Source organism: Dermacentor albipictus, chromosome 1 (assembly GCF_038994185.2).
Source record: "Dermacentor albipictus isolate Rhodes 1998 colony chromosome 1, USDA_Dalb.pri_finalv2, whole genome shotgun sequence".
NCBI classification, from domain to species: Eukaryota; Metazoa; Arthropoda; class Arachnida; order Ixodida; family Ixodidae; genus Dermacentor; species Dermacentor albipictus.
The window spans coordinates 454,400,075-454,426,014 of NC_091821.1; the positions used below are offsets into that span (position 1 = coordinate 454,400,075).

The 25,940-nt window shown below is 46.0% G+C and overlaps 1 protein-coding gene across 1 annotated transcript in view; it reads left to right on the forward strand.

The window, feature by feature from the left end:
• The first annotated feature begins 8,381 nt into the window (after positions 1-8,381).
• Positions 8,382-25,940, forward strand: part of LOC139054776 (transmembrane 9 superfamily member 2-like) — a 61,460-nt gene continuing 43,901 nt past the window's right edge. The window contains exons 1-5 of the mRNA XM_070532374.1: positions 8,382-8,682; positions 18,058-18,125; positions 18,765-18,858; positions 23,336-23,593; positions 25,686-25,831. Coding sequence (XP_070388475.1) covers positions 8,500-8,682; positions 18,058-18,125; positions 18,765-18,858; positions 23,336-23,593; positions 25,686-25,831 — 749 coding nt within the window. The 5' untranslated portion in view covers positions 8,382-8,499. The remainder of the gene's footprint in view (positions 8,683-18,057; positions 18,126-18,764; positions 18,859-23,335; positions 23,594-25,685; positions 25,832-25,940) is intronic.

The following is a 25,940-nucleotide window of genomic DNA, read 5'->3' on the forward strand; positions in this document are numbered from 1 at the left end:
GTTCTTGACTGACTGACCGTGCAGAACGGACACACCTGTTGGCGGTGATGGTAAAATCAGTAGGTAGTTCTGGCCTGGTTTTTCAGTTGACCTTATACCGCGGCCCTGTCGGGCCGCTAAATCCGCTCCTTGGGAGCTCATGCTGCTCACTACACTCTAAGCCCAAAAGGACTAAAACGGGTATGGCTGTTAGTCTCTTGGGGGACTAAATGACCTGCCACAGATTTTGAACCAATTTTGGACTAACTGCGGGAGCAAATGCAGCGGCCTAACTGGGGGAGCAACTACTGCAGACTAAAAGTGAGGGCAACTTTTAGACCCTCCCAGTTAGTCCCTAGAGGATCAACGGTTAGTCTGTTAAAGTTAGTCTACAGGAGTAACTGCAGGAGCAACTTTTGGTCCCTCCCAGTTAGTCCCTAGAGGACCAACAGTTAGTCTGTTAAGGTTAGTCCACAGGGAGTAACTGCAGGAGCAACTTTTAGTCCTTCCAAGTTAGTCCCTAGAGGACCAACAGTTAGTCTGTTAAGGTTAGCCCACAGGGAGTAACTGCAGGAGCAACTTTTAGTCCTTCCCAGTTAGTCCGAAATCACTTTTCCAATAATTACAGGTTGCCATAGCTTTTCAAGCAAAAACAATGATCGAACTCAAGTAACCCATGTTTATTTTTGATTACATATTGCCACCATCATCTTGAGCCACAATTAACAAAACAAAAAAAGGAATACTAGCATACAAATGCCAAGTCCTTGGTATACAGTAATGACATATAGATACAGAAGATAAAAAAATTGACTGAAAATATGCAGCAGTTCAAACAAAATAAAACAACTCCAAAGTATGCAGCAGATGAAACGTGTCATAGCCAGAGTAAAATCATGAAAATGAAATTAAGTCAGGAGCAGTCACAGTCAAATATAAGTTAGAAGCACTCTACAACCCCCGAATGAAGAGATCTAACTTGGCTCGAACTTGACTTCTGGCAGTCTCAAGACAGCTTCGCCGCGCGTCGTAAATCGTGCTTGATCTTGCGGACAACTTGGGAATGACTTGGCTGCGTCGAAGTCCGTTCAAGTTTGAAGTCTGCTCCCGGGCTAGCTTGAAACTGACTTCATGTGTTATTCCAACATGGCAGCCTCCCGAACGGACGTCGCGCGGAGGTTAGCTGCTTTCGAGTTTGCTTGCTACGCCATGAATACAGCATTTTCAGAGGGGCAGCCCTTGCCGAAAATTCCGCGACCCACCCTACGTGACCGAGGGAATTCGATGGAGCTGTACGACGACGAACAATTCCTCGGTCGCTACAGATTCACGAAGAACGCCGTGCGACTTCTCGCTACGTTGCCTATCCGGGTAAGCTGGGACAATAGAGGACCGGCTGTGTGCCTCCTATGCTGCAGTTGCTGATGGCTGTGATGTTTTACGGCGCTGGCACGTTTCAAACAGTCACCGGAGGTCCGGTCCGCATTCCTCAGTCAACAGTGTGCCGCGCAGTAGGAAAGGTGACTCTGCTCATCGCGAAGCACCCGCGCTGGTACTGGTGCGCATTCCACAGTCGCGGAAAGATTGATTGCGAGCGTATTTTCTTATCTCCTGTGACTACACATAATAAAAAGTAGCCCAAATAAGTCAGTCATGCAGAACATGTGCGCTTACCAGTTTTGTGGCGCTTTCCCTCTTCTTCCGCAGCTTCCTCTTTCCGCTTTTGCTTCAGGTTGGTCCAGCATTTTTTCAGTTGCAGGTGATCGCGCCGCGTAATCCCGTGGTTGGCATTCAAATGTTTTGCTATTTCTTTCCATGTCTGATTCTTCTTGGTCAACGACGCGACGTAAGTTTTCTTGCATTCCACAATATGCTTGTAGCCGTTCAGGAGTGTCGTCGGCAGGCTCCTTTCGTCTTCTTTAAAACGGGCTGCCGTGTTGCGTTGCGGTGCATTCTCTTGGGAGGAGACCGTACGTGAGTGCGACATTTCAGCGTCAAAGCCTGTTGACAGAACAGCAATTTCGTACCAAATGCGGCGCGCGGCCGTCGCGCGAGCCCCACAACTTGTTTTCCTAACAGACGACACGCACTGCCAATTTGCGATGTCTACGACGGTGCCGCACTCTCCCTCTCGTTGTTCTCGACAAACCCTCCATGCGAAGCAGGCAAATCGTTTGCACGTGTCATTTTATTTATTTATTTTGTTTTCTATCGGGTGTTGTCACCCATATGGGTCCGGGCAGGGGACTCAACGGCGCTCGGTACTCTTTGTTCACAGCACATGTTGCAGTTTTTTTTCTTGTTTGTGACTCCGGCCTAGTGCGTTCGAATAGGTTGGCTTTTTCTTCAAAGGGTCACGTAGCCCGAGCAGAACACGGGCCGTCGCCTTCCTCCTGAAATGCCTATAGGCGAAAAGGGACGCGCGAGCTCCCTCAGAAACCGACCGTATGCCTCGTCTCGGCCTCTTGTATCCGGTTGCCGGCCCAGACGGCGCATGAACGCCTTGCGGCAATCGAGAACAAAAGCCGAGAAAGAAATGACAGACGAACAGACGGGGGCATGATCGGCAGACGCTGCCTCAGGACATCGAGACGACGGAAGAGTGCGCGCGCGCCCGCCGGGATCCCGACGAGCCGAAGTAGCCATCGGCCGGCGGCGGACAAAGGGGGCCGCCGCCGGCAAAGAGGAACAGTACGCACCTTCAGACCCGGGACCCGACTTGCGCGCGCTTACCCGGAGTGCACGCAAGCAGGGTCCGATTCCCGCCAAAATGTTAGCCAATGGCGAAAGCCTCTTGACCTTCGTGTGGGCGGGATGACAGCAGAGCGACAGTGTTTTATGACCCGCTGCCACCCCGTCCAGGCAGGGAGGAGAGGGAGGACACGGAGCCCCCCTCTCTAAAGGGACTAAAGTCAGAGGACTAAATTGTGCCGTTGATGCCCACCGTCGACCGTTACCTTGCAAGGACGAACATTTAGTCCCACAAATTTGCGCACGACACTTTGCCTCTGCACACGGCACGCACGGTGGATTAACCGTTGATCCAAAGGTCCAACGACTGCCGTTAGTCCCCTTTTCCCCGTTTTCGGCTTAGAGTGTACCGTTCACCACGGACTCATGAAATCAACTGGCCACGGATGCATACATCGACAAGCGGCATAGAACATCCTTATGGAATTCTCGCGGGCAAGTCAACGCATTGAGACGTTTGGCGCATTTCGATTTGGCCACCGCGACGGGCTGAACCGCTGCAATTAGCAATTAGGTGTGTTCGCAGAGAATGTCTGCAGTAGCGACTATGCCGATCAGTGTACGTCATAGTGACCACAAAGCTATTGCGACCGTCGTTACTAAGTGACAATGTGTGATGCAATAAAGTCCTAACCAGAAGTTTTTTTAACACGACATTTACAGCTGGTCATCCACCTTTGGCGCTTTTTCATCATCCACCTTGAGTCATCCACCAGTCATCCACCTTGAGATTTTTCTTGTACAGCGTCGCCGAAATTCATCTTTCAGCTTAGCAGCAGCCTTCGCCCTATGCTCCAGACTGTCGTGAAGAGACACCGGAACACCATTGGAAGCACCAGAGCAATTTCCTATCAGTGCATTTTTCACAGGAGCGATAAAATACGGCAATCTATTATCCTAGCTGAATCGAACTATGGTTGGGTAGACATCGTCGCCGTGAAATGAACGAACTTCCAAAAATTTCTGGAATGAATTAAAAATAATTCGGTAAGTGAATTCACCTTTTAAATTTAATGATCCTACGCTCCAAAAACAGTTGCGCCCTTTGGGGTGTATATTTGCCACACAACGATAATCGTCATCTGTCTTGTCCGCAGTCCGCATTTCCTTTCTTTAACGCGGCGAGCCCGGTACTTTCCAGTAACGAACGGTATGCGCGTTATCAGCATGACATATCATTCCCGACAGGAAAGTAACGAGCGCAGCGTTTTCAAGAAAGGGAATGCGGGCAGGACAGATGACTAGTATCGTTGTGTGGCAAATATACACTCCAAAGGGTGTAAACGTTTGTTAGAGCGTATACTGTCTTGTCTGCATTTCCGTTATTGAAAACACTGCGCTCGATACTTTCCTGTCGGGAATGATATGTCATGCTGATAACGCGCGTGCCGTTCGTTACTGGAAAGTACCGGGCTCGCAGCGTTAAAGAAAGGAAACGCATCAAGGCAGATGACGATTATCGTTGTGTCGCAGAAGGGGCACTCCAAGGGGTGTAAACTATTCTTACACATTCTTAGAAAAAGTTACACTCTTTGGGGCGTATCTTGTCCCACAACGATAATCGTCATCCGTGTTGCCCGCGTTTCCTTTCTTTAACGCTGCGAGCCCGCTACTTCCCAGTCACGAACGGCATGCGCGTTATCAGTGTGACCCAGCTTCTCGAAAGGAAAGTAGCGAGCGCCGAGCTTTCAAGAAAGGAAACTCGGGCAACACAGATGACGATTATTGTTGTGGGACAAGATAAGCCCCAAAGGGTGTAAATATTTCTAAGAGTGTAGCATGGGGGGCCGCCAAGCCGGCAAGCAGATACACTCAAGAGCAGTTTACGCCCTTTGGCGTGCCCCTTCTGCCGCACAACGATAATCGTCATCTGCCATGACGCATTTCCTTTCTTTAACGCTGCGAGCCCGGAACTTTCCAGTAACGAACGGCACGCGCGTTATCAGATGGGGCACTCCAAAAGGTGTAAACTGTTCTATGCTGATAACGCGCGTGCCGTTCGTTACTGGAAAGTTCCGGGCTCGCAGTGTTAAAGAAAGGAAACGCATCAAGGCAGATGACCATTATCGTTGTGTGGCAGAAGGGGCACACCAAAGGGTGTAAACTGTTCTTACACTCTTAAAACTGTTGCACCCTTTGCGGTGTAAATTTGTCCCACAACAATAATCGTCATCTGCCTTGCTTGCGTTTCCTTTCCTGAAAACTCGGCGCCCACTACTTTCCTGTCGAGAATGCTGCGTCACACTGATAACGCGCATGCCGTTCGTGACTGGGAAGTACCGGGCTCGCCGCGTTAGAGAAAGGAAACGCTGGCAAGACGAATGACGATTGTTGTTGTGGGACAAGATAAGCCCCAAAGGGTGTAAATTTTTCTATGAGTGTAGAGTGTATACACCCAAAGGGGTGTAAACATTTTAGAGCGTACCTTTACACTTTTAGAAAAATTTACACCTTTTGGGGTTTGTCTTGTCCCACAACAATGATCATCTGTCTTGCCCGCGTTTCCTTCCTTTAACGCTGCGAGCCCGGTACTTCCCAGTCACGAACGGCATGCGCGTTATCAGCGTGACGCAGCATTCTCGACAGGAAAGTAGCGAGCGCGGAGTTTTCAGGAAAGGAAACGCAAGCAAGGCAGATGACGATTATTGTTGTGGGACAAATATACACCCCAAAGGGTGCAACCGTTTTAACAATTTTAGAAAAGTTTACACCCTTTGGGGCGTATCTTGTCCCACAACAATAATCGTCATCCGTGCTGCCCGCGTTTCCTTTCTTTAACGCTGCGAGCCCGGTACTTTCCAGTCACGAACGGCATGCGCCTTATCAGTGGGCCTCTTCGATTTTCGCAGTTCTGGCAGCCCGCTGGTAGCCAGACGGCAGCCAGCTAGTTCCGGTTCTGACAGGAAGTCACGTGGGCTGGGATCCCAAGACAACCCGAACCTGCCCGAAGTTTGCAAAATCGAACGCCGGTACAGCTGGCCAAATGTAAACATGCTACCAGCATGGCAGCGCCCGTCGAGGCCGACGCGCGCTCGGCGTAGTCGGCCCATTTGTGCGTTGCAACCTTGAAAATGTATAGTTGCATTCAGGAATACGATCGCTTTCGCGCGATTTCGCGCGACTCGTCGCAGGACGCGTACTGGGCCAACCTCGCCTTGCGCAGCGCAACAGATGGCCTCCGACGCGGCAGATGACAAGACGCGAAATCGTGATTGTATACTCGAAAGCGATAGCTGGAAGATCCCTGTTCGCAGCGATCACGTCGCCCACCGGCGAAATTGATGAGTTGGCGCTGTATCATCACAAGAGATGAGAAAGGTTATCGGGTACGTCTCATACGCATAAAATTTCGCGCCGACCTGCTTAGGCTTCGATTTCAGAAAGTTTGTTGTGGCTGATGGTGCTTCTCATTTAAGGAGCTGGACGCGGCTGGCGCGTGAAAATGCACGTCGCCTGTGACCAGCGAAACGTTTCACACTAAAAACAACATTGGTCGCAATCATGAGAGCAATAAGCCAATGTACGTGTGTCTAAATGTACCGAGTGCAATCAGTGTATTCTTAGATCAACGGCCTGCAGTTCGAACACATATCGGTTTCGAGCTGCCACCTAAGCATACGACGGAGAGACGGGGCGAACACGGGCTAACTGCAAAGCCTTCGCTAACTGCAGAGAAAGGAGAGATATACATACGCGAATTATGTGAAAAGGAACGCCACCAGAGAAAGACGAAACCAAGATGTACCGCAATGTGTGAATGAGCGTCTACAACTTGCGTGGAACACGATGTAGATAACATGCACGCATGAGAGCGCGGCGCGCTGTTCGCCGCGAAGAAGCAATCGGGGGACACACACACACAAAAGCTTCAAACGGTTCACCAAGGCTCGTATCACACCGCTTCGCGATGCGGAACGGAGCGTTAGCACCTAAAAAAATAACGCTAGAAGTAAGGAAATCCGGAGATGACCGTATACAGTTGGCTGAGCGAGATAAATTTAAGTCCTCAAGCGCCCGCGTTGAAATCCGTGAAGTCCCCGTAAAGATGGCGGCAAGCGCCCATCGCCTCTTTTAGTCGTCTGCTAGCCAGAGAACTTCCAGAGAGCAGCCAGACCAAAATCGTCCTGGCAGGTTCTGGCAGCCCGCGGGTAGCCAGAACCGTCCAGCGCGAGCAAAACGAACGCCCGGCGGAAGTGAGTAGCGCGGTGGGCGGAGCAACCCGAGAAAAACGAAGACGCTTTGGCTGGCTCTGGCAGCCCGCGGGTAGCCAGAAGTGGAAAATCGAAGAAGCCCAGTGTGACGCAGCATTCTCGACAGGAAAGTAGCGAGCGCCGAGTTTTCAGGAAAGGAAACGCAGGCAAGGCAGATGACGATTATTGTTGTGGGACAAATATACACCCCAAAGGGTGCAACCGTTTTAAGAGTGAAGAGTGTGTACAGTCTAAAAACATTTGCACCCTTTGGGTTGTATATTTGTCCCACAACGATAATCGTCATCTCTCTTGCCCGCGTTTCCTTTCTTTAACGCTGTGAGCCCGGTACTTTCCGGTCATGAACGGCATGCGCGTTATCAGTTTGTCGCAGCATTCTCGACAGGAGAGTAGCGAGCGCCGAGTTTTCAAGAAAGGAAACGCAAGCAAGGCAGATGACGATTATTGTTGTGGGACAAATAAACACCCTAAAGGGTGCAAACTGTTTTTAGAGTGTATACAAAGGTACACCCTTTGGGGTGTATATCTGCCACTCAACGATAATCGTCATCTGCCTTGCTTGCGTTTCCTTTCGTGAAAACGTCGCGCGCTCTACTTTCCTGTCGGGAATGCTCTGTCATGCTGATAACGCGCATGCCGTTCGTTACTGGGAAGTACCGGGTTCGCCACGTTAAAGAAAGGAAATGCGGACAAGACCGATGACTATTATAGTTGTGTAGCAAAAGGGTGTAATTTTGCTTAGGAGTGTATGGATTGACCGTCTTACCCTTTCCGTATTTTTGCCCATAAACATAGGTAGCGCCAGTTATAAGAGTCAGGAGTCTCAAGAATGTGCTCATCTCTGAGCTAACCCGCTTTTCATTTTTTGTTTTTTTTTCTTCCGCGAGGTGGCACCGCATTAAAATAGACTCGGTACCGGGAAAGTAGCAGTTTTTGCTTTCGTTTCCGTATAACAGACAAAATATCAGTAGATAGAAGCACTCTATGATTGAGTCAGCAGAAAATTTTATAGATCAGATCAACTGATAATTCAGCAGCCGTGGAACCACAGCACGCGATGCCAACAGAATGAAGAAGGATCGCGACAGGCGAAGCAGCGCAACCGACATGAAACTAGAAGTGAATGCAGAAGTCTAGTTTCACGTTTATTATTTGAAATATATTCACAATGCATAAATCAAATATGACATATTCACGAAGAGGTTCAAAATAAGGAATTGTGACAAACTTCAAACCAGAAATCTACAAGAAAAGAAGGACATTTTATAAGTAGCGAAACAAAACGTGACGAAAGACGCGATTGTAGCGTCATCTGTCAAGAGGAGCTGTAAAACTGGAGTAGCCTAAGAACCTTGGTTTCAGTTTCTGTTTCGCCGAGACCTTGCAATGGTCTTTTCGTCGTTTCTTTTCACGACGTCTGGCCACTACAACAGGAAGCTGTCACCGCTTTCCCAACAGACAGACACGCCGCCTACTTTTTTTTAGAACCGTGGAACGGCTGATGCGGGCTTCGCCTTTACGGTGCCTTCTCGTAGCGGTCCCGTAGAGGCCCCCTTCCATGTGCACCTCGATGTTTGGTGCCCCGTGGACGAGAAATCGACACGCCATGTTTTCTCCGAGGACCACAGCGCTCGTCGGAGTGCTGATTCTGGCCGTGCTTCACGCAGCATCCGCTTTCTACCTCCCCGGCCTTGCCCCCGTCAACTACTGCAAGCCAGGCTCGACAACCAAGCAGTGCCAAGTAAGAACGCGATGATCTCAACGGCACCTGCGAACGATTCGTGATTCGCACGCGATGATTTTGTGCATCACTATTGACACGACGCGCCGAAGCACAGCGCGAGCGGCTGCTTTGCCGAGTTGTCGCCGCGACGCCTCGCCTGCCGCAGGTGTTTCGGCGGGCTGCGTCACGGAGCTGCTTCACTCGTGCCGTTCGTTGTACACACGAAACCACAGTGTTTGCACTGGCGTTTCGTTTTCTTGCGTTACTTTTTCTTTTCTTGGCAAGCGCCGTCGACGTCTGTACGCGCCACGTTGTGCATCCGTGCCGTGGGGGGCCTGAAATTACGCGAATCACTATGTAAGGTGGTCTTTATGCATCATGGAAGCGACGTTGCGTAGCGGTACAAGCGCGACCGCGCGTGCAACATATGTATGGAAATGATAGCGAAAGCGCTTGATCGCGACTTGAATGTGCAAGGTTGCATCGTGTGGCCTTTCCGCCGTCTCCGTGAGCGGCGCAGTCCGAGTCACGGGCGTTCTCGTAGCGCGGTTGCAGGCGCTACTGTGGCTGTGACGTTGTGACTCATCGCATCTTTGTGACATGATAAGGCGGAGCGATAAAGGAGCGCGAGCGATTCTAGATTTCCAGTAGACAGCCAGGCTTCTTCCGTCGTCCCGTGACAAGGCGGCGAAGGTGTCGCGCATCGTCTGCCCTGATAGCGCCCAACCGTGACACTGTGCCCTAACCAACGGTAGAACCAGAGCGGAACTGTCAGTCAGTCATTCGCCGTTCCCTTTGCATTGACCCTGAGTACTTGACGCTGCTGACAGGGCTTTTGTGGGGTTCAGAAATGAGCGAGTGCTCTCGCGCCTTTGACCAGATGTTATTTAAGCAACCCCGCAGCTATCGCGAAGAAACGAATCTTAATTCTCGGGTCCTTTATACACTTGCGGAATGTGCAGTAAGTCATGGAATGGAGCTGCAGACGGCGCGTGACATTTTTCAGTCCACCACACATGCTCCATAAGAGACTTGCAAACAATCTTGACAGCGTTGCCATCGTTTGAGCTCTCTTGTTTGACATTAATGGCCTTCGTTGTTTTGATGACACCCGTCACTGTACAATAACTTACGCATGACATGTACATATGCACACAACTACAAGCAGTTTGCTCTCAGACTTCAAAAAATTTGAGTTGTGTCAAAGTAGTTATTTTCACTACTCAGGTTCTTTTTGTTGTACATGTGGTACTGAACTGGTCAAGCTAAACGTTGAATTTGAGTTAGTACCTTTAGGTTTCAATCACTTCTAACCATTGAAAATTCAGTTTCACCACATTTCTTGCATCTTCAGAGTCATGAAAAGTGTACAGCTGCAGAATGGATTTAGAATTGCCAATTCTTCACTGAGCTTTGTCATGTTCACCAAATGTGGACCCCATGCGAGAAGTTCCTGCAGGAATGTCATGCTTGAGAATGTCAGCATGTCTAGCACACTTGGAAAGCACCTGTTCGGCCATTTGAAGATATATGCCTGATGGCATTGCCTGATGCTTGACAATATTGCAAAAGACACTGAAGGAAGTGAACGTGCTGCATGACAACATACTGACACACAGTGCAAACATTCAGCATCTACCTTCCAACTACATTTACTGAAACACTGCACATATCTTTCAAGCTTGCAGCATAGGTCCAATCAGAGGTGTTACTAGGATTACGTGATGCACGTGAAATATCATTTCCATCATTGCTTTTGTTTTTAAGGCACTATCTTAATGGGTACAATTGTACACCGTGCCTGAAGGGGTTAAGTATTAATCTAGAGCCTGTGTGATAAGTCAGTGCTCTTGGAACTTTTATGATTGAGTGTTATTTCTTGCATCCAAGGTTATATATGTGCTGTTATAATGAACCGTCATCATAGGTTGATCATTATGGGATTAAAATTATGGCAATAATGAGGAATACAGGACTGAAGGCACATTTGGAATGCATGGTGTTAGTAGTGGCATTTCACAACCATTATCCATAGCAATCTTTTTCTGTTGTAGCAGTTGGAAGGTTCTTGCAGCGTAAATGCGGTGACATTTGCAGAACCCTACTCAATTGTATTTTAAATGGGACTCACATGTGATGTTGCCGAAACGATATTTGACTAAAGATCTTGCGGTTGTTTTCTCGACTTGCTTTATCATTTGCACTAAATATTGAATGTCCTGGCACAGTCATATCGGGCGGTTCCTGACCAACGTCGTTGGTGTTTGTGCATTGTTTTTACTCAGGTGTAATTTCCATGCAGAAATCACACTCAACTGTAAATAGCGACGTAATGAATTACTTCGGAGCAGTAACCTTTTAAATACATTGGCTTTCTTTCTCACAATTCTTAAAAGGTGAAGTTTCAGTGTACCTCCCTTTTTTTTCTCTCCGCTGTTAAATTAAACTGCTTGCTATGATCATCAGTGACCCTTGCATGCAAAACCACATTATGTAGTCTTTGCACCTTGACTTCTTGGGGCTGACTCCTTGGAAAGTCAAGTTCAAGATTGCACTACTGAATATTCGCACCGTGCACCTTGCTGCCACAGTGCATTGTGGGAATATGTATCTGTCAGTAGTCTCGAAATATAGTTGGAGCGCATCTGAACTCATTCCCGGTCTATTCAGCAAGGCTGTTCGTCTGTATATTTAACTGTGGGTTTCAGAAACTGGTCTAAAGTGCTTGCCGAGCACCGGATCTCTTTGCAAAACCCTTTCAATGCAGCACAGTGTTGCATCAGGCTGTTTTAAAAAATGGTTGTGGATTTTGAAACAGTGTTACACTGTTTCAAGATGGAGAACTGTTTTTTTGAAACTGGCCAGAATAAGAAGTGCAGGTCAGTGTAGAAAAGGCAGACGTGCACAGAGGAGCAAGATACAGGGCTGACTGACATTCAGTTTATTCTTGCGACATATGGACATCTAGTACACGATGAAGCATTGTCAGATGCACCCATGCGTGAAGCACCCAACGAACAATTAGAAATGAATGAGCCTACTCACCTGTCTGAAATTGGACGTCTGCTGTTGTAGCTTGAAACGACTGCCGAAGTCAGTTCCATTACCTTGGTGTGTTCATGTGTATTGCCAACCAATAAAGAAATTTTGTTTGACTTTGAAGCCTTGACCACTGGCAGTTCTTGCATGCATTTCTAGTTGTTTGTTGACTACATGATTTCTGGTTTTATTTCTCGTGCATTTGATGAAGCTTATCGGTGTTGATCTATTGTAATAAGTCAGTCATCGCTGCGTCTCACCTTTCACGTGAATGTTTTTTCTGAATCCCCCTTCTATCATACTGTTGCTGTTTGAGCCGAGTCTTGGTGATGTGCCACAGCTAAGAGTTGAACTTTCTAGTCATGCCAACTTTGCTTTAAGGCAAAGAAACAGCTACAGGCTTGTATCCTCCGTGTGTGTTTCATATCTTTTGCTTTGTTCTCTGGCACATGTTTTACACTCTTTGATTGACAGCTTCGCACTTACATGTGGCCTGCACAACTGCACTGTCTGTGAAGGTCAGCGAGTTGAGTTTGCATCAAAGAATCTCTGGATCTTTTCCTTTTATCAGTTTTCTTGCCTTTGCTTTAATAGCAGACACAGGCGTACCTACGTCTGCTACTGTGTTAGTTGCCAAGGTTGAAGACTGGGCGTGTGGGTATAGCATATTAGAGGTTGGATTGTGTGACATTTTGACGAGATTGTGGAAATAAGCCCCTTTTGCCATTTGAATCTGCGCATTCAGAAGTTGCAAAACGAGCCATAGTTAAGTCTTGCTACAAAAACGCGTTTAAAAAATCGTGCCATCATAGCATTGCGGACAACTTTCGGAAGCAAACACGCAGGCTCACGGCGGCTGGTTATCCTTTCTATAGGCAAAATCATTGCTCAAGGAAATCGGAACCAGGATATCATTATCTGGGAGGCAGCCTTGTGGTCCAAGCACACGTGAAAAAATAGGGTGGATGCCGTGCATTGATTCGATTGCGCACCGTGTAAAGAAAATTGGTAAAAGATTCAATGTAAAAGTGGTATTTTCTGCACTGGAAAAATTGCTGAGCACGTGTGTGAAAGTAAACCCAGGTGCCACGCAGAAACGAAGTTGTGAAACACAACACAGAAAGAAGTTTGTCGACTGCACTGAGGGAGTGGTATATTCTATTCCACTTCAGTGCGGCAGAAATTACATCGGACAGATGGCACGAGGTTTGAACGAAAGATTAAAGGAGCATGATTATAATGTTTCAAAAGCAGTCGCCGGACATCTTGGGATACATTGTAGAGATTGCGGATGTCGGCCCCATTCTTTAAGAAATGCAAGATTGTAAGCCAAGATGGCAGCCAATTGACGCGAGAGATAATCAAAGCCGCTGAGATTGTGCATGTGGGAAGTATGTGCGTAAGCATGCCTTCCGTCTCGCTTAGTGCAAAAGAAATAGATTTCCTCACACGCTAATGTGAAATTTTGTATCCTCGTTCCTTATTGTTTTCTATGTCGAGTGCAGCAAAATTGATCACGTGACAAAGCCGGCCTGGCATTGGTGGATGGCCCTGTTTGTAAACTTTTTTTGCAGTCTCCCTTTGAGTATCTGCCTGTATTTATTCCACTGACAAGGGAATAAGATTATTGTTGCAAGTAGTGCTCTGGGGTGTGTGTTTCTCTTCTGTGTGTCTCGTCAAAATGTTGCGCAATCCAACCTCTAATATACTGTGTTAGATTCCTGGTTGTGGCGCCTGCCTTCAAATAGGGGTAGAAGGCAAAAGCGTTTGTGGTAGCCACAGTTGGATACATGTTAAACAACTCCAGATGGTCAAAATTAGGTTGGAGCCTTCCTTAACTGCACCTCTCAAAGCCCAAGTGTAGTTATTGGCTGTTATATGCCCCCCCCCCCCTTTTTTTTACTGTTCCCTCTCTTTTCTTTTTCTTCAATTTTAGCAACTTTTTTGCACAGTTGACAATGGTCGCCTCTGCTAAGATACACCATACGAACCCGGCACTGGCCCTAATATATGAGTGCTTGTATCGCAGACAGAGGAATGAACAAAAAGAGTGTCTCTAATCCATGCAGTGAAGGTGGTTGGAAAGTGAAGCTGTAAACGACAACTAGGATGAGTAACCATTACGACGTAGGTTGAAATTATTCAGGTAGCGACATTCATATGCACTTTAGCTAATTGTTAGCCTAAGATGTTGTGAGGGCCTGCCAGTTGGCTTGTGCCACCACTTCATGTACTTACATTGAGTGGACCAAAGAGAAGAGAAATTTGCAGTGCCTCATATGCACGTTACTCTTCAGGAGTCCTCACTATATGTGGCCTTCCCATAGCACTGTCACCACACAAATAAGTTGCTAGGTGGGTTGTTCTTTCATGTTCGAAAATGGAGTTATGCCACTCCCTGCTTTTTTATGCTAGGGTCAAGCTGCTGTTGCCGCGGCAGCTTGCACAACGGTAATCTTAACCAGGAAACGTATGCGGGGAGCGCTACATGCTTTGCATTTCATGAATGTGTGTGCAGGAGTGCCTTATCACCGATTATGTGGTTCGAATGCTTGTTTTGATCTTGTTATTTATGGAAAGGTGTACTGTTCTGTATGTTTTATGCGCGATTCCAAAGAATGTATGCACTGTTCGCTTCACTTTGCTGAGTGCTTGTAGCTTGTGCCTTACGGGGGTATAAGCCATTACATTTGTTGGTATGAGCCGTAGGTGACCATAGTTTTTTGTTGATGTTACCCCTCAAAAATCCCAGGATCCAAGCCATAACTAGCTTCACTGTAAAACATTATTATTATTGTGACTGCAATTAAATCGAAACTTCAGCCACATGTGCAGGGGTGGTGCCTTGTTCTCGATGTGTATGCATGAGGTCTCTTCAGTTTTACTGCACTTTCTGATCCAGTTCTTCAGACTCCCGTACGCAGTGCGACACTAGTTCAGGTCGTGCAAATGCAGCACGCAACTGCACGCCTTGTTGGCCTTGCAAATTGAGGACGAAAGTGCAGCAACGAGCGAGCTCTGTTGTCTGCTGCGGGCGGCTAAGCCTTTTCGACAAGTGCACATGTAGCAATAAGGAGGGTGTTCTCTTTTCATTGTCGTGGTAATTGCTATCGCGATAGTGCTACACGTGGTAACGGAATGGTGGCCATGTTTTGTCTTCAGAAAACACATTCTAAAAAAAAAAAAAAACTTGCAGTTGAAGCCAATTTAATGCATTACAAATTTGTATTAACTTGCCCTGACAACCACTTGGGCATCAAACTTGTGCCCCAGATTCTTATGCCAGCTAGTTTAACTGCTGTAACCAAAGAGGGGAGATATTTGAGTCCCTGCACCATGAATCAACTAGCACTGTGTCGTGTCATCTGTTACCAAGAGCTTGCACGTCACCTGCACTTCCAAAGCAGCGAGTGCAGGGGAACCATGAATTTCTGCGGAACTTGTGGTGAACTTGCCTTGCACAAAGTCAAGTCGAAAGGCGCGGTGCAGACGGTGCATGCTGCACCGTCAATTTGAGGCCAGTCAACTAGGGCGGAACTTAATTGGAGCAGGAGGTGCAGCCAAATCAATGAGACCTATGCGTGTGTATTGAAGGCGTTTTTGTTTTGGGGCAGGGGCTAACAAGACCTTTTAAAGATCACCTGTGTTGGATAGCACAATTCTGTTCCCTGAACTGGATCACTCATTGGCGGAAGTTACTCTTGCAAGAAATTTGAATGCATGATTAGCAAATTCAAGTTTCACTAATAAATTTCCTAATTGAGTTATGGCACCTAATAAAATTTATGAATTGTACCCTGTCACTTTGCAGCACATATCCACTTTCCTCAAATATTGAGGATGACACCAGTTTCAAAATGTTCATTCTCATAGTGTGCAAGGAAATACATTGGCATGCCTGTTATTTTTGTGCTTCAGTGCATAATATGGTGTTCTTTTTTTAAAAATGAAGTGGAACAACAGTGCATTTTTACTGCAAGTTTGATTGTGCTTATCTCATAACAGGTGTCATCCTCATAATTTGTCCTAAGTGGATATGCCTTGCAATCTTACTGGCAACCTTATTAAATTGCAATGTGTGTCAAAGTAATTAGTTAATTCGTAAATTTTTGTTTATTGGTAATTAGTCAGTCACAGTTTGTTTTATTATAACAACACTTGTTGTTGGGCTAGTTGGTGCACGCTCCTTGCAATGAAAACGACACGATACACCAAGGACGTGCTTTCCTTTCACCTATCTCTTCCTTGGTGTGTTTTATTATGTTGACATTTCGCTGCACTAACATTTTACGAGCAGTAGCTGACTGAATTTTCTTGCACTGAAGTGGCTGTAGAGGATAAAAGAGAAGTTGAAAAAAAAACATTCAAAGAAAGAGTTTTCTTGAATTTGAGATTTGCCAACCAAAGTTGCTGTTTGGTGGCTTGTCGACAAAGCTCGCTTCACATCAGCCAAGAACTATGAGCACCGCACTCGGGAAAAAAAGATGTATCCACATCCACGCTCTGTGCTGATTGTTATGAGCTAATATTTCGCATCCACGCCGCTACTGCAGTTTACAAACATAACTTCCAGTGTCAGCCATAGTGGGACAACACCAAAGGCTATGTTCACCTCAGCATAACACCTTTCTACACAGTTCAACTAATGCAGCACGAAAACCCCTTGGACTCCCCAAAGAAAGGTTCAATTTAAAATTGCATCAAAGCAAAGCAACAAGCTGAATGGCGGCAGCATTGTTTGTGGCTGCAACGTTTACTGCTTTGTGACACTGTGTACAGATATTCCGTCGGAAAAATCTAGCAAGATCCGGTGTGGCAGCCAAGATTTCGGTCACATTTACATGCATTGGTTCTAAGCGGCAGTGCCGCAGGTTCAAGCCCGAGTGAGACCTGATGCACCGTGCACATTGTTACGCATTGGTCCTATGAAATAGGTGGCGGTGCTTGGGTAGGTGTGAATATCGAGCAGCTCTGAAAAATATTTGTCTACATTCAGTAGCTTTCGCTGGGAATTTATCCTTTCCATCAAGCAGTCAAGACTAGCATCCCTTGACTTCAAGATTGAGGAGAGCATGGCACTGTGGTATCGCGAGACGAGCAGGGACGTGCCTTTTCTTCGGACCGATCGAGATTGCTTGCACGATACAAGCCTTATCTTCAGGCGAGAGGGCTTTTCATTTATTACCGCTACTCGTGCTATCACATTTATTGCCTCACGAGGCTGACACCTGACCGGCATGGGCTACAACTAAAACACCAAATATATCGCTGATGCAAGGCCTACGGAGAATACAGAGCTATAGAATGCACCGAGAAGTGCGCCCCCTAGTGCCACTGCTCGAGACACACTGCTCACTTACCAGACTTGCCGATTACTCTTTGCCACGGGGTGCACGATTTGGAAAATGCACTTTCAAATGATCGCATGTAATTTGGCCGTTATGACCATCAATGCCCGTGCTAGTTTTTATTTGTTACTACAGTCTTCATTCGCACAGCAGTGAAATTTCGCTGCATTGAATATTGACGTTAAAGATGCATGGTGTTGCATGAAGTAATGAAAAGTTGATTAATTTGTTATATTGAGGATTCTGTTAGATTTAAATGTGTTATATCGAAGTTTAACTGTGTCAAGGTGTCTTGAGAGGAACTTTGTTTTTATTAAAGTAATTTATGTACATTCAAGCACTGTCACTACTGAAGTAGTCTGCTTGCGCAGCAATGAAGTGCTCCCAATCTTTCTGCCAATTTGTATATTTGTGGAAGTGGTAATTCAGGAAACAGTCAAACACCTTCATCGACACATGCTTAATTTCAGCAATTGTGTCAGAACAGTGACGTTGCGTAGTATAAAAGTAAAGAAAATTGTATGAATCGCCGTTAGTTTTGAAGCGTTTAATTAACCGCTTCACTAAGGCTTTGCTTCGTATAGATGCCAACATGTGCATTAGATCTGCATTTCTTTTGTTGTTGTTTTGTTGTAGTTGAGCAGCTGAGTACTGTTGAAAATGTGAAATGAATATTCAGTAAAACTTATTGATAGGCAGCGTGACAATGTGACAGCATAGTGCAAGTTCTATGGTATTTTGACTTTTTTTCCCCCTTCAACTGTGTCCTTCCTCTGCGAAAATCGAACAGTTTAAATTGTTTTGTCGCCAGCATGTAACCGTTCGCGACTTGTGGGGTTGAACGTGGAGGCACGTGCGTTGGACTTGCACTGGAATGTATTCAGGACGCATGGCTGTGTGTGTTCTTCCTCATTGCATCACAGCTTATAATATCCTCAGTTTTTCTTGGTCTGCTGTGGTGCTACTCGGTTTCCTCATTTCTCTGTTTTTTAATCTTTCCTTGCAGACAAGGATCGACCTGTTCGTGAACAGGCTAGACTCTGATGAGTCTGTCATCCCATACGAGTACCAACAGTAAGTTTCCTTTATTTTTCCCCTGAGCTGGCGAGGGTTGGGACCTTTATGTTCATTCTTTTTTTCTGGGCAACTGAAGTGGTGTCAAAGTCAATATCACAACAACTCCTGGTGTGCAGTACATAGTTAACTTGTCCTTGTTGGGCTGTTTACAAGATGATTTAACAGTTAGCTCACCATCATCACCATCATTGTTAACCGAGGGCAAAGAAAGTGCTTTGTTAAAGATTGTGCGCAGTGCTGATGTAGGGTTTTAAACCGTCCCATATTTTATCGCGTTGTTCTAAATTTAGCAGCAAGTCCCAAGTCTCCCTTGGGACAGCCATTTGTACCGGTTTCAGGCCTGGTAGGACTCAGAGTTTAGTATCTCGTGACAGGCCAGCTGCGTTAGACATATTGAACAACGTGTAACTTGGGACTGCACCTAACAGTTTTTCTTTTCTTTGTGACTTCGTCATTTCCGTTTTGTCTTTGCAAGTGATAGGACATGGAAGTGGTACAAACTGCTGCTTTTTTGGTTGGTAGTGCTCTCTGTGGTGCGTTCGCGTGGCAGTTATGATTTGTCAGCTTTATATTTTTGTGCATGTTTTTCAGTTCAAACAAGAGCATTGGGCAATTTTTATGCTTTTTCTTGCGCAGCTTCGACTTCTGCACGACCAATGGGACGACGTCGCCAGCAGAGAACCTTGGCCAAGTGGTATTCGGCGAGAGGATTCGCTTGTCACCTTATGTGGTGCGTTGTCTGCTACGTTGTACTGTTCTCCGTTTCTGCTCATGCATTCAGATGACATCGCTACATCTACCACAAGTTTCTGTGGCGACATAGATGTTACTGTTGACCTACTTCCTCAGTTCACTTCAGTCTTGTAACAAAATCACACTTAACTTGCCACAAATGTGCTATGTGGTTTCAGTTCCAACGTGCTAACGTCACATTTCAGATCACTTTCTGTCTTTTTTTGCACTGCACAGCAGTTGTGGAAGCCCCTATGTACCCGGTCGTACATTTAGCAGTGAACGGGGCACAAATGCAGGATGGACAAAGAGTAATTTTTAAAATTTGTGCGAGGTTCATGTTCAGGCTATGTGTGCCAGAGGTTATTCTGTGATGAGCATTCTTGGTCAGCACACCTATTCAGAATCTCAAATGTGGCTTCCCTGTGCAATGGAAACTTCATCGCGTTAGAGTGGGGCACCCCTGAGGCATAAATCAGCTGCAACACAATGTCCTCCTTGGTGTTGGATGCTGCTCAACCACAGATGCACATACCTATTGTTAGAAACAGCACATGTTGTAAACAGTGGAAACCCGATTATGCGTCCCTGTCGAGACCATGCAAAAATGCTGTATAATCCGGGTGTCATATAATCCGAGCCACAGGAATAGCGTCTGTAATACTTTGTTTTGTGTGAGAGAGTTGCGAGGAGCTTCAATCTAAACTGCAGGCTAGTGCTCTGCATGAACTGTGTGTGTGTGAACCCCTGTGTGCGATACGATCTGCAGGTCTTCCATTAGCTAATCGGTTCTATCTTCGCAAGTGCTGGAGTGGCATTGTTGGCTGATTATCTACAGAGATAGCTTCACTTTCGCGAGGCTCTGTGCAGGACGCGTCAAAGTATTCCCGACTCCAACTACATGCTCTCGTCGCAATGAGAACCAGCCGATCTAGGTTCAGCCGCAGGTTCTCAGATTACAGCGTGCGCTGCAACGTTGCCTCACAGTTCTCAAATCGTCGTGATGCCATCGTACACAAGCTCAAAGAAGAAATAAACAGATGTCGAAAAAATTTTGGTGTGTACAAAGACAGCAATGCATCATTTCATAATTTTATTCGCAATTCGTGCAGCGCCATAAAGGCATTATTGCAAGGGAGAACAAGGTGCATATTACATTTGGCCACAACAATAACAAGCAACAGAAAATCTGCAACGCAAATGGGAAAAACCATTTTCAGAGAGTAGCTAAGTTGCGCTGAGACATAAAAGCACATGAATCACAATCAGCAACAGATTTAGGCAAATTGTTCCATGTAGAGATGACCTGTGGAAAGAACAAGCATTTCAACACATTGATGTGGCAATGTATCTCTTGTATTTTCTAAGCATGGTCGTGGGAGCGAGACATAAAACGAGGAAGCACAAGGTATTGGTCTCTCTGAATCCCTATCTTTTCAAAGTATGTATGTCTGCTGTGTAGGTGTCTGCTGCATTCCCAAGCCTGAACCCTACCTCAAGCACTGTGTATTGCGAGCATGAACAAGTGCCAATTGTTAAACTCAAGACTACCTTATCATCCGGATGAGCTAACTCTAAGAGAAATGTGCACCCCGACTCAGTAACGGAACTCTCATTTGTTTTTATCCGAATACACCCTGACCAGGTAGCTTATCACTTGTTAGCCTCATTCTGTCATTGCACGATGTCCGTATTTACCTTCTCATACCATGGCAGATGTTAGTGCCTATATATTTGCGGGATGTTGTGTAACAATATACTGCAACACAAGTCACAGTGCAAAGCTGACTGTGACAGTCAAAAATATTCAACCATCATACCTGTAGCACTGGAGCAACGCTGTGAAGAAGTGCTTGCTCCTTTTGGAGGCCCACTACACACAAGCACTTCCTTCTTTTTAAATCTGCGGCCCGCTTTAAAGGCTCTTTGTCCCTAAATAGGACAGATGGGGCTTGCTAGGCAGGCCGGATGTTTGCCCGCGCATCCCAATGTTTTCCACAGTTTCATCACTGAAATCCTCGAGATCGATCACAATAAGGTAATAGGCAGCAAGGACCCTTTCGTCTTCGATGCAGCACCTCAATCCTACACCACAAACAAGAAACTTGAGCACAGCACCAAGCAAAAGAGCCGCCGTGAACCTAGATGCCTTAACTACCTTTGTTTATTTGGACAGTGTTGTCAGCACTGTAATGACAGTAATGGATTCTGGAGCTGCCAATAGACCGTTTTATTGAGGATGCTGCCATTTTGCAGTCAGTGCTTTCTATCATCTGGTGCTATGTCGGTATGTGGAATCGCGCTGGAAGGTTTAGGCGAGAGCGAAAGCTCAAGGAGACTGCAACGAAGAGACGAAGGAGGCGTTGGTTGAGCAACACAAAGAGGAAGAAGGGAAATGAATGATGGGAGGCCAGTGAACGTGAACGAAAGAAAAAAGAATATATGCAGAAACCATTGACGATGATTGTCAACGTAAGTGAATAGCCCGAACGAGCGAGCGACAGTCCCCTTCTCCTTCCTGCCGATCCCTGCTGCTCAGTTGTGCTAGAAAACATGCCCAATTCCTTAAGGCCTTTCCCAATGAATGAACGGCAGCCTCCCTTCCTCCTCCTTCCCGCCCCTCCCCGCCCCTTCTCACAGGTCTACCGCTCAGTTTGCAGTTTTGTGCTGATTGTCGTATGAGACGGGACGTACATAATTTCACTTTGTGTAATTGAGGATTTTAATGCACCATCTTTATCGGGAGTTCACCGCAACTGCACTGATTTGTCGTCAAAATCGGGGGAAGCATAACTGGAGTACCACTCTACCAAATTTCAGCTTTCGTCATGAAGGTTCCACAAAATTCACTTCTGCTATGCAGGGCAGTCAACTTGGTAGCTCTACGCAATCAATTGAACTGCTATTCCTAAGCAACTAGATAAGTGGGTATTGAGCCACGTAAGAAATTTGTGCACATGTTTAACTCTTTCAATTGCCAGAATCAAGATTGTGGGATAAAATTGATGGTTTGTGACAACATACTTGTATCTACTTAGAAAGAAATGTAACAATTATGAGGTATACAAAATGTGTTGCCGTCTGTCAGGCACTGTCTCCGAAAAAATAACAAATATTTCATTGAACATGTATTAAACTACAAAAATTTTAATGGAAGCACTACAGTAGGGCATGCAGAGCTGCGGCCGTCAATATTCCGGGCTGACTTGCGTTATCGTCACTCTCGGAGTCAAAGCCTGACGAAAAGGCAGCATCGACAGACATTCTGCTGCTCGATCCATTAATAAAATCAGCCACAGACGCTACGGAATTGTGAAATCCGCTATCTTTCGAAGCACGCGCGCCGCACTCAGAGGTGGCCATTGATCGCGAAACTTCAGAGTGCATTAGAAAATTAATGCCTGGGGGCGGGGTGGGGCGGGGGGCGAAGCGAACTGCTTAGAAAACAAAAATATAGTTCTGCTTCACGTCCTCTGGAGCCGAGTGTCCATGAGCAGCATGTAAGGTCATGAAAGCAGCGTTTCAAATCATTGTTATCAGGCTAATGATGCCCAATGGGCATGGAACGGAAAGAGTTAAACTTATATCTCAAAAGTGGTGTTTGGTCCATAGCTTCACCAGCGGCATATTGCAGCTTTAGTGAGCGCTGCAGACCCATAATTAAGCTTTGAGTGTACCAATGGGCTCCCATGTGCAGAGTTTAGTGCTTTAAAAACGTTTTGAAACAACTTACTTGCACTGTTGATACTCATGTGTTTGCTTCTCATGTAGTGGTCAGAAGTGGCTCACGCAGGAGGAGTGATACTAGTGAAACAAGGGCATTATGCTTGGCAACATTCACAACTCGGTACATGTTGATGCTTCTTACTATATTTGGCAATGTGCGATTCTGGTGATCAGTTCGATACACAGGCAGAGCAGCTGCGTTACATCTGGGATAGACTGCAAAAGGTTGTCAGCCCATCTTGAAGCTTTGCATTGTGGTGTTTCTCATAGACAAGCTGTAGACATGGGATATTATGGTTAGTTGACAGGTAGCATGACAAAGACAGTGAAAAAAAAGAAAAACTAAAAGCTCAAAACCTTACATCTACGTTTCCGTTCTTTCCATTCAGTTTTCTCACTTCGCCTGTCTCCACAGCTTTTTTGAATGGTAATGAGCAGCGAGTCAAAAGTCGGAACAGTAAGCCTTGCAGTACATCTTCAGTTTTGCCGTAGAGGAATCAGGCCAACATATTGCTGCTTAATGGCCGATCACTAAAAAATATAAAATCTCTTAATATCACCTTCTTAGCCCTCCTTTAGGCAACTCAGCCAGATACCTTTACCAAACGCCATTGTGAAGAAGAAAAAATAAAAAGCAATTATCACTAGCATTTCACACTTATTGTAAGCAGGAAATCGATTCATTTAGCTACAGGCGATCAATTCACAACAGTAAATAGTGATGATTTTTCTGCCCATCACATGTGCAGATTGACTTTATGGTGAACAAGACATGCGCCAAGCTGTGCACACGTCAGTATGGTCCGAACATTGCTGGTTCGTCGGCCCGCCTAGACCAGCTTCGCAAGGGAATGATGAAACAGTACCGGCACCACTGGATTGTGGACAACATGCCGGTCACCTGGTGCTACCTGATCGACACCGATAAGCAGTACTGCTCCATGGGCTTCCCCATGGGATGCTTCACCTACCGCAACAGCCAGCCCCGGGGCCTCTGCAGCGTCACGGTAGGATGGCCCATTCCTCTCATTGCTTCTTTGGTCATTGAACTTCGTAGCTCTGTGAAAAAGCTGCATTGTCCTTGTACAGGACAATGGAGAGTCTCACAAAGCGTGGGTTCCCAGTGAGCTTTGCACGTGCCAGTGTTGGGGCATGTTGGGGCAAAAGAAAGAACCAGCAAGTTTAAGTTATTGGCGTTAGTATAAGTGATCACTAAGTGATTAGTGTACCTGGTATGGTGCACTACATGAAAAGGGCGTTCAAGTGAGATGACGAAAACAAGTGATCTAAAATGCAGAAATTAAACAAAGGAAGCAGATTAGGTGTGCTAATATGCATGCATATTGCAAGCCCTAAAGGACGTATGCGTCACGTGTGTCCGCTTGCGATAATGCTATTTCTCCGGACCTCGTAAGGGCTTTGGGCTCCTTTTCTAAAATTTTTTCTTGGATACATGCCTTTGTCCTTGGCTGCGGTGGAAGCTTGCAAGATCTCTGGGGAACTATTTAGAAACTGACCAAGTGGTTCTAGCATGTGATGCTAGTCAAGTAGTTCTGCAGCAATGTCAAAGGTAGGAGCATCATGTTGTCATTCTGTGGGGTGGCAAAGCGCCCTCTCATGATTCAAGTCACGTAGGGGTGATGCTGCCCCAGATCCCAGGCACCTGTTGTAAAAATTCAGTCGTGGAGTATCAAGCTGTAAATATGACCAGTGTCATTCTGATCATATTAAAGCAAGATAGATGAGCCAGAGGTCAAGGCCACACGGTACATCTGCTCATTATTGTGATCATGTAAAATATGTCTATGATGATAAGTGCCCTTTAAATGCTTGCCTTTTCCCCCTTGCCTTTTCAAAAGTTTGGTTCCAGGGGTGGGGAAAAGATTTGACGGGGACAGCCTTTCAACAGTGGCTTGCCATGATTGAACATGGGGTTCTGAGCAGCGAACCATCGTGAATGGGTCGCATTTGTTGGTGTCTGTTCCCAGTTTGTATAGTGAATCTTGGGTACTGTGTGAGTGTGTGTAAATTGGCCATTCTGAATAAAGTAACAAAAGACTCATGTCGGCAGTGCCATGTAAAAGAGGCCATTCGCTTTCAACCTGACTGAAAAGGACCATAGGGCCATTGTTTTGTGTTTGCAATGTCATTTAATTGGGCGCTAAAGAACATAACTAAATCTGTCCAGACTGTTCATTCACTTGCCACAAGAAGGTTGATTGGTAATAGGGAACGTCAAAGCCAAGCTCTTTTTATGTCTTGCTACCGAATCTCGGCACCATAATTTCAGTGTGACAACATGCACTTCAATGCATTTGGGGCATTATGGAGTTTTAGCTTGTTCGTAAACACATTGCCCTTTGTAAATAAAATACCAAGTTACCCGAGAGGTGTACAACAGCAACAGTGTTCGTAGTGACATCTTGTGACGCATAGCTTAACCAGAGATCACACAAAGATGATACTGCACTGACCTGTCGTTTTCTACTTAACTGCGGATGTGAAGTGTTAGTCTTGACATAATGATTAATGTGCGATTCTTGTATGATTTTCGTACAAAAATACGCACACGTAACACAAAAAATATCGCTGCCAGCTTTGCTACTGCCATCCATGGCTCCAGTAAATTGGTAATCCGTAAATGGTAAAAAGCTTGTGGACAAAGGCGTGCGGACTCATGTAGGTGCATTCAAAATTTATAACATCAAGGTGAGCTGGGGTGGCAACTTCATAAGGGTGTCACCACCTGTCTTACCCGTCTTTACCTGTTTTTTGTCTTTGCATCTTCTCTGGCCTACTATGCCTCCTCTGGCAAAATGTGTCGACATTTTGCATTTGCAGAAGCATAGTGTAAGAACACAGCTGTTCTCATTGTTTTCTCTACAGTTCTTTTAAGACGGAAGCAATTGTACAGCTGGTTGTCCTTGCGGAATTAAATGCATTATGTGACGTCTTCCGGGGGTAGTGTTTGGCTGGTTTCTGTTATTGCTTTTTGCTTGACATTGAAGGCATATTGGCGTTTCATCATATTTCATGGCTGTGTTAGCACAACTTCTAAGTGCCATTCTTCTTTTTTATGTGTTTTCTTGGATCGAGCAGTCCGAGTTCTCCAAACCGGAAACATTCTACCTGTTCAACCACGTAGACCTAACCATTTCGTACCACAAGAGCGAGAAGGAGTCGTGGGGAAGTTCTTTCATCGAGGAAGGAGGGCGCATCATCTCCGTCAAGGTGCAGCCTCGGAGGTATGCGTGAAAGTGAAACAGTGTGACTACCATACCTGCACGTTTTTGTTTCAGGCTTTCTTTATAGTTGCTGCTGTGAGCTTGTGGTGGGTTGTCTCTTTCATGGTTG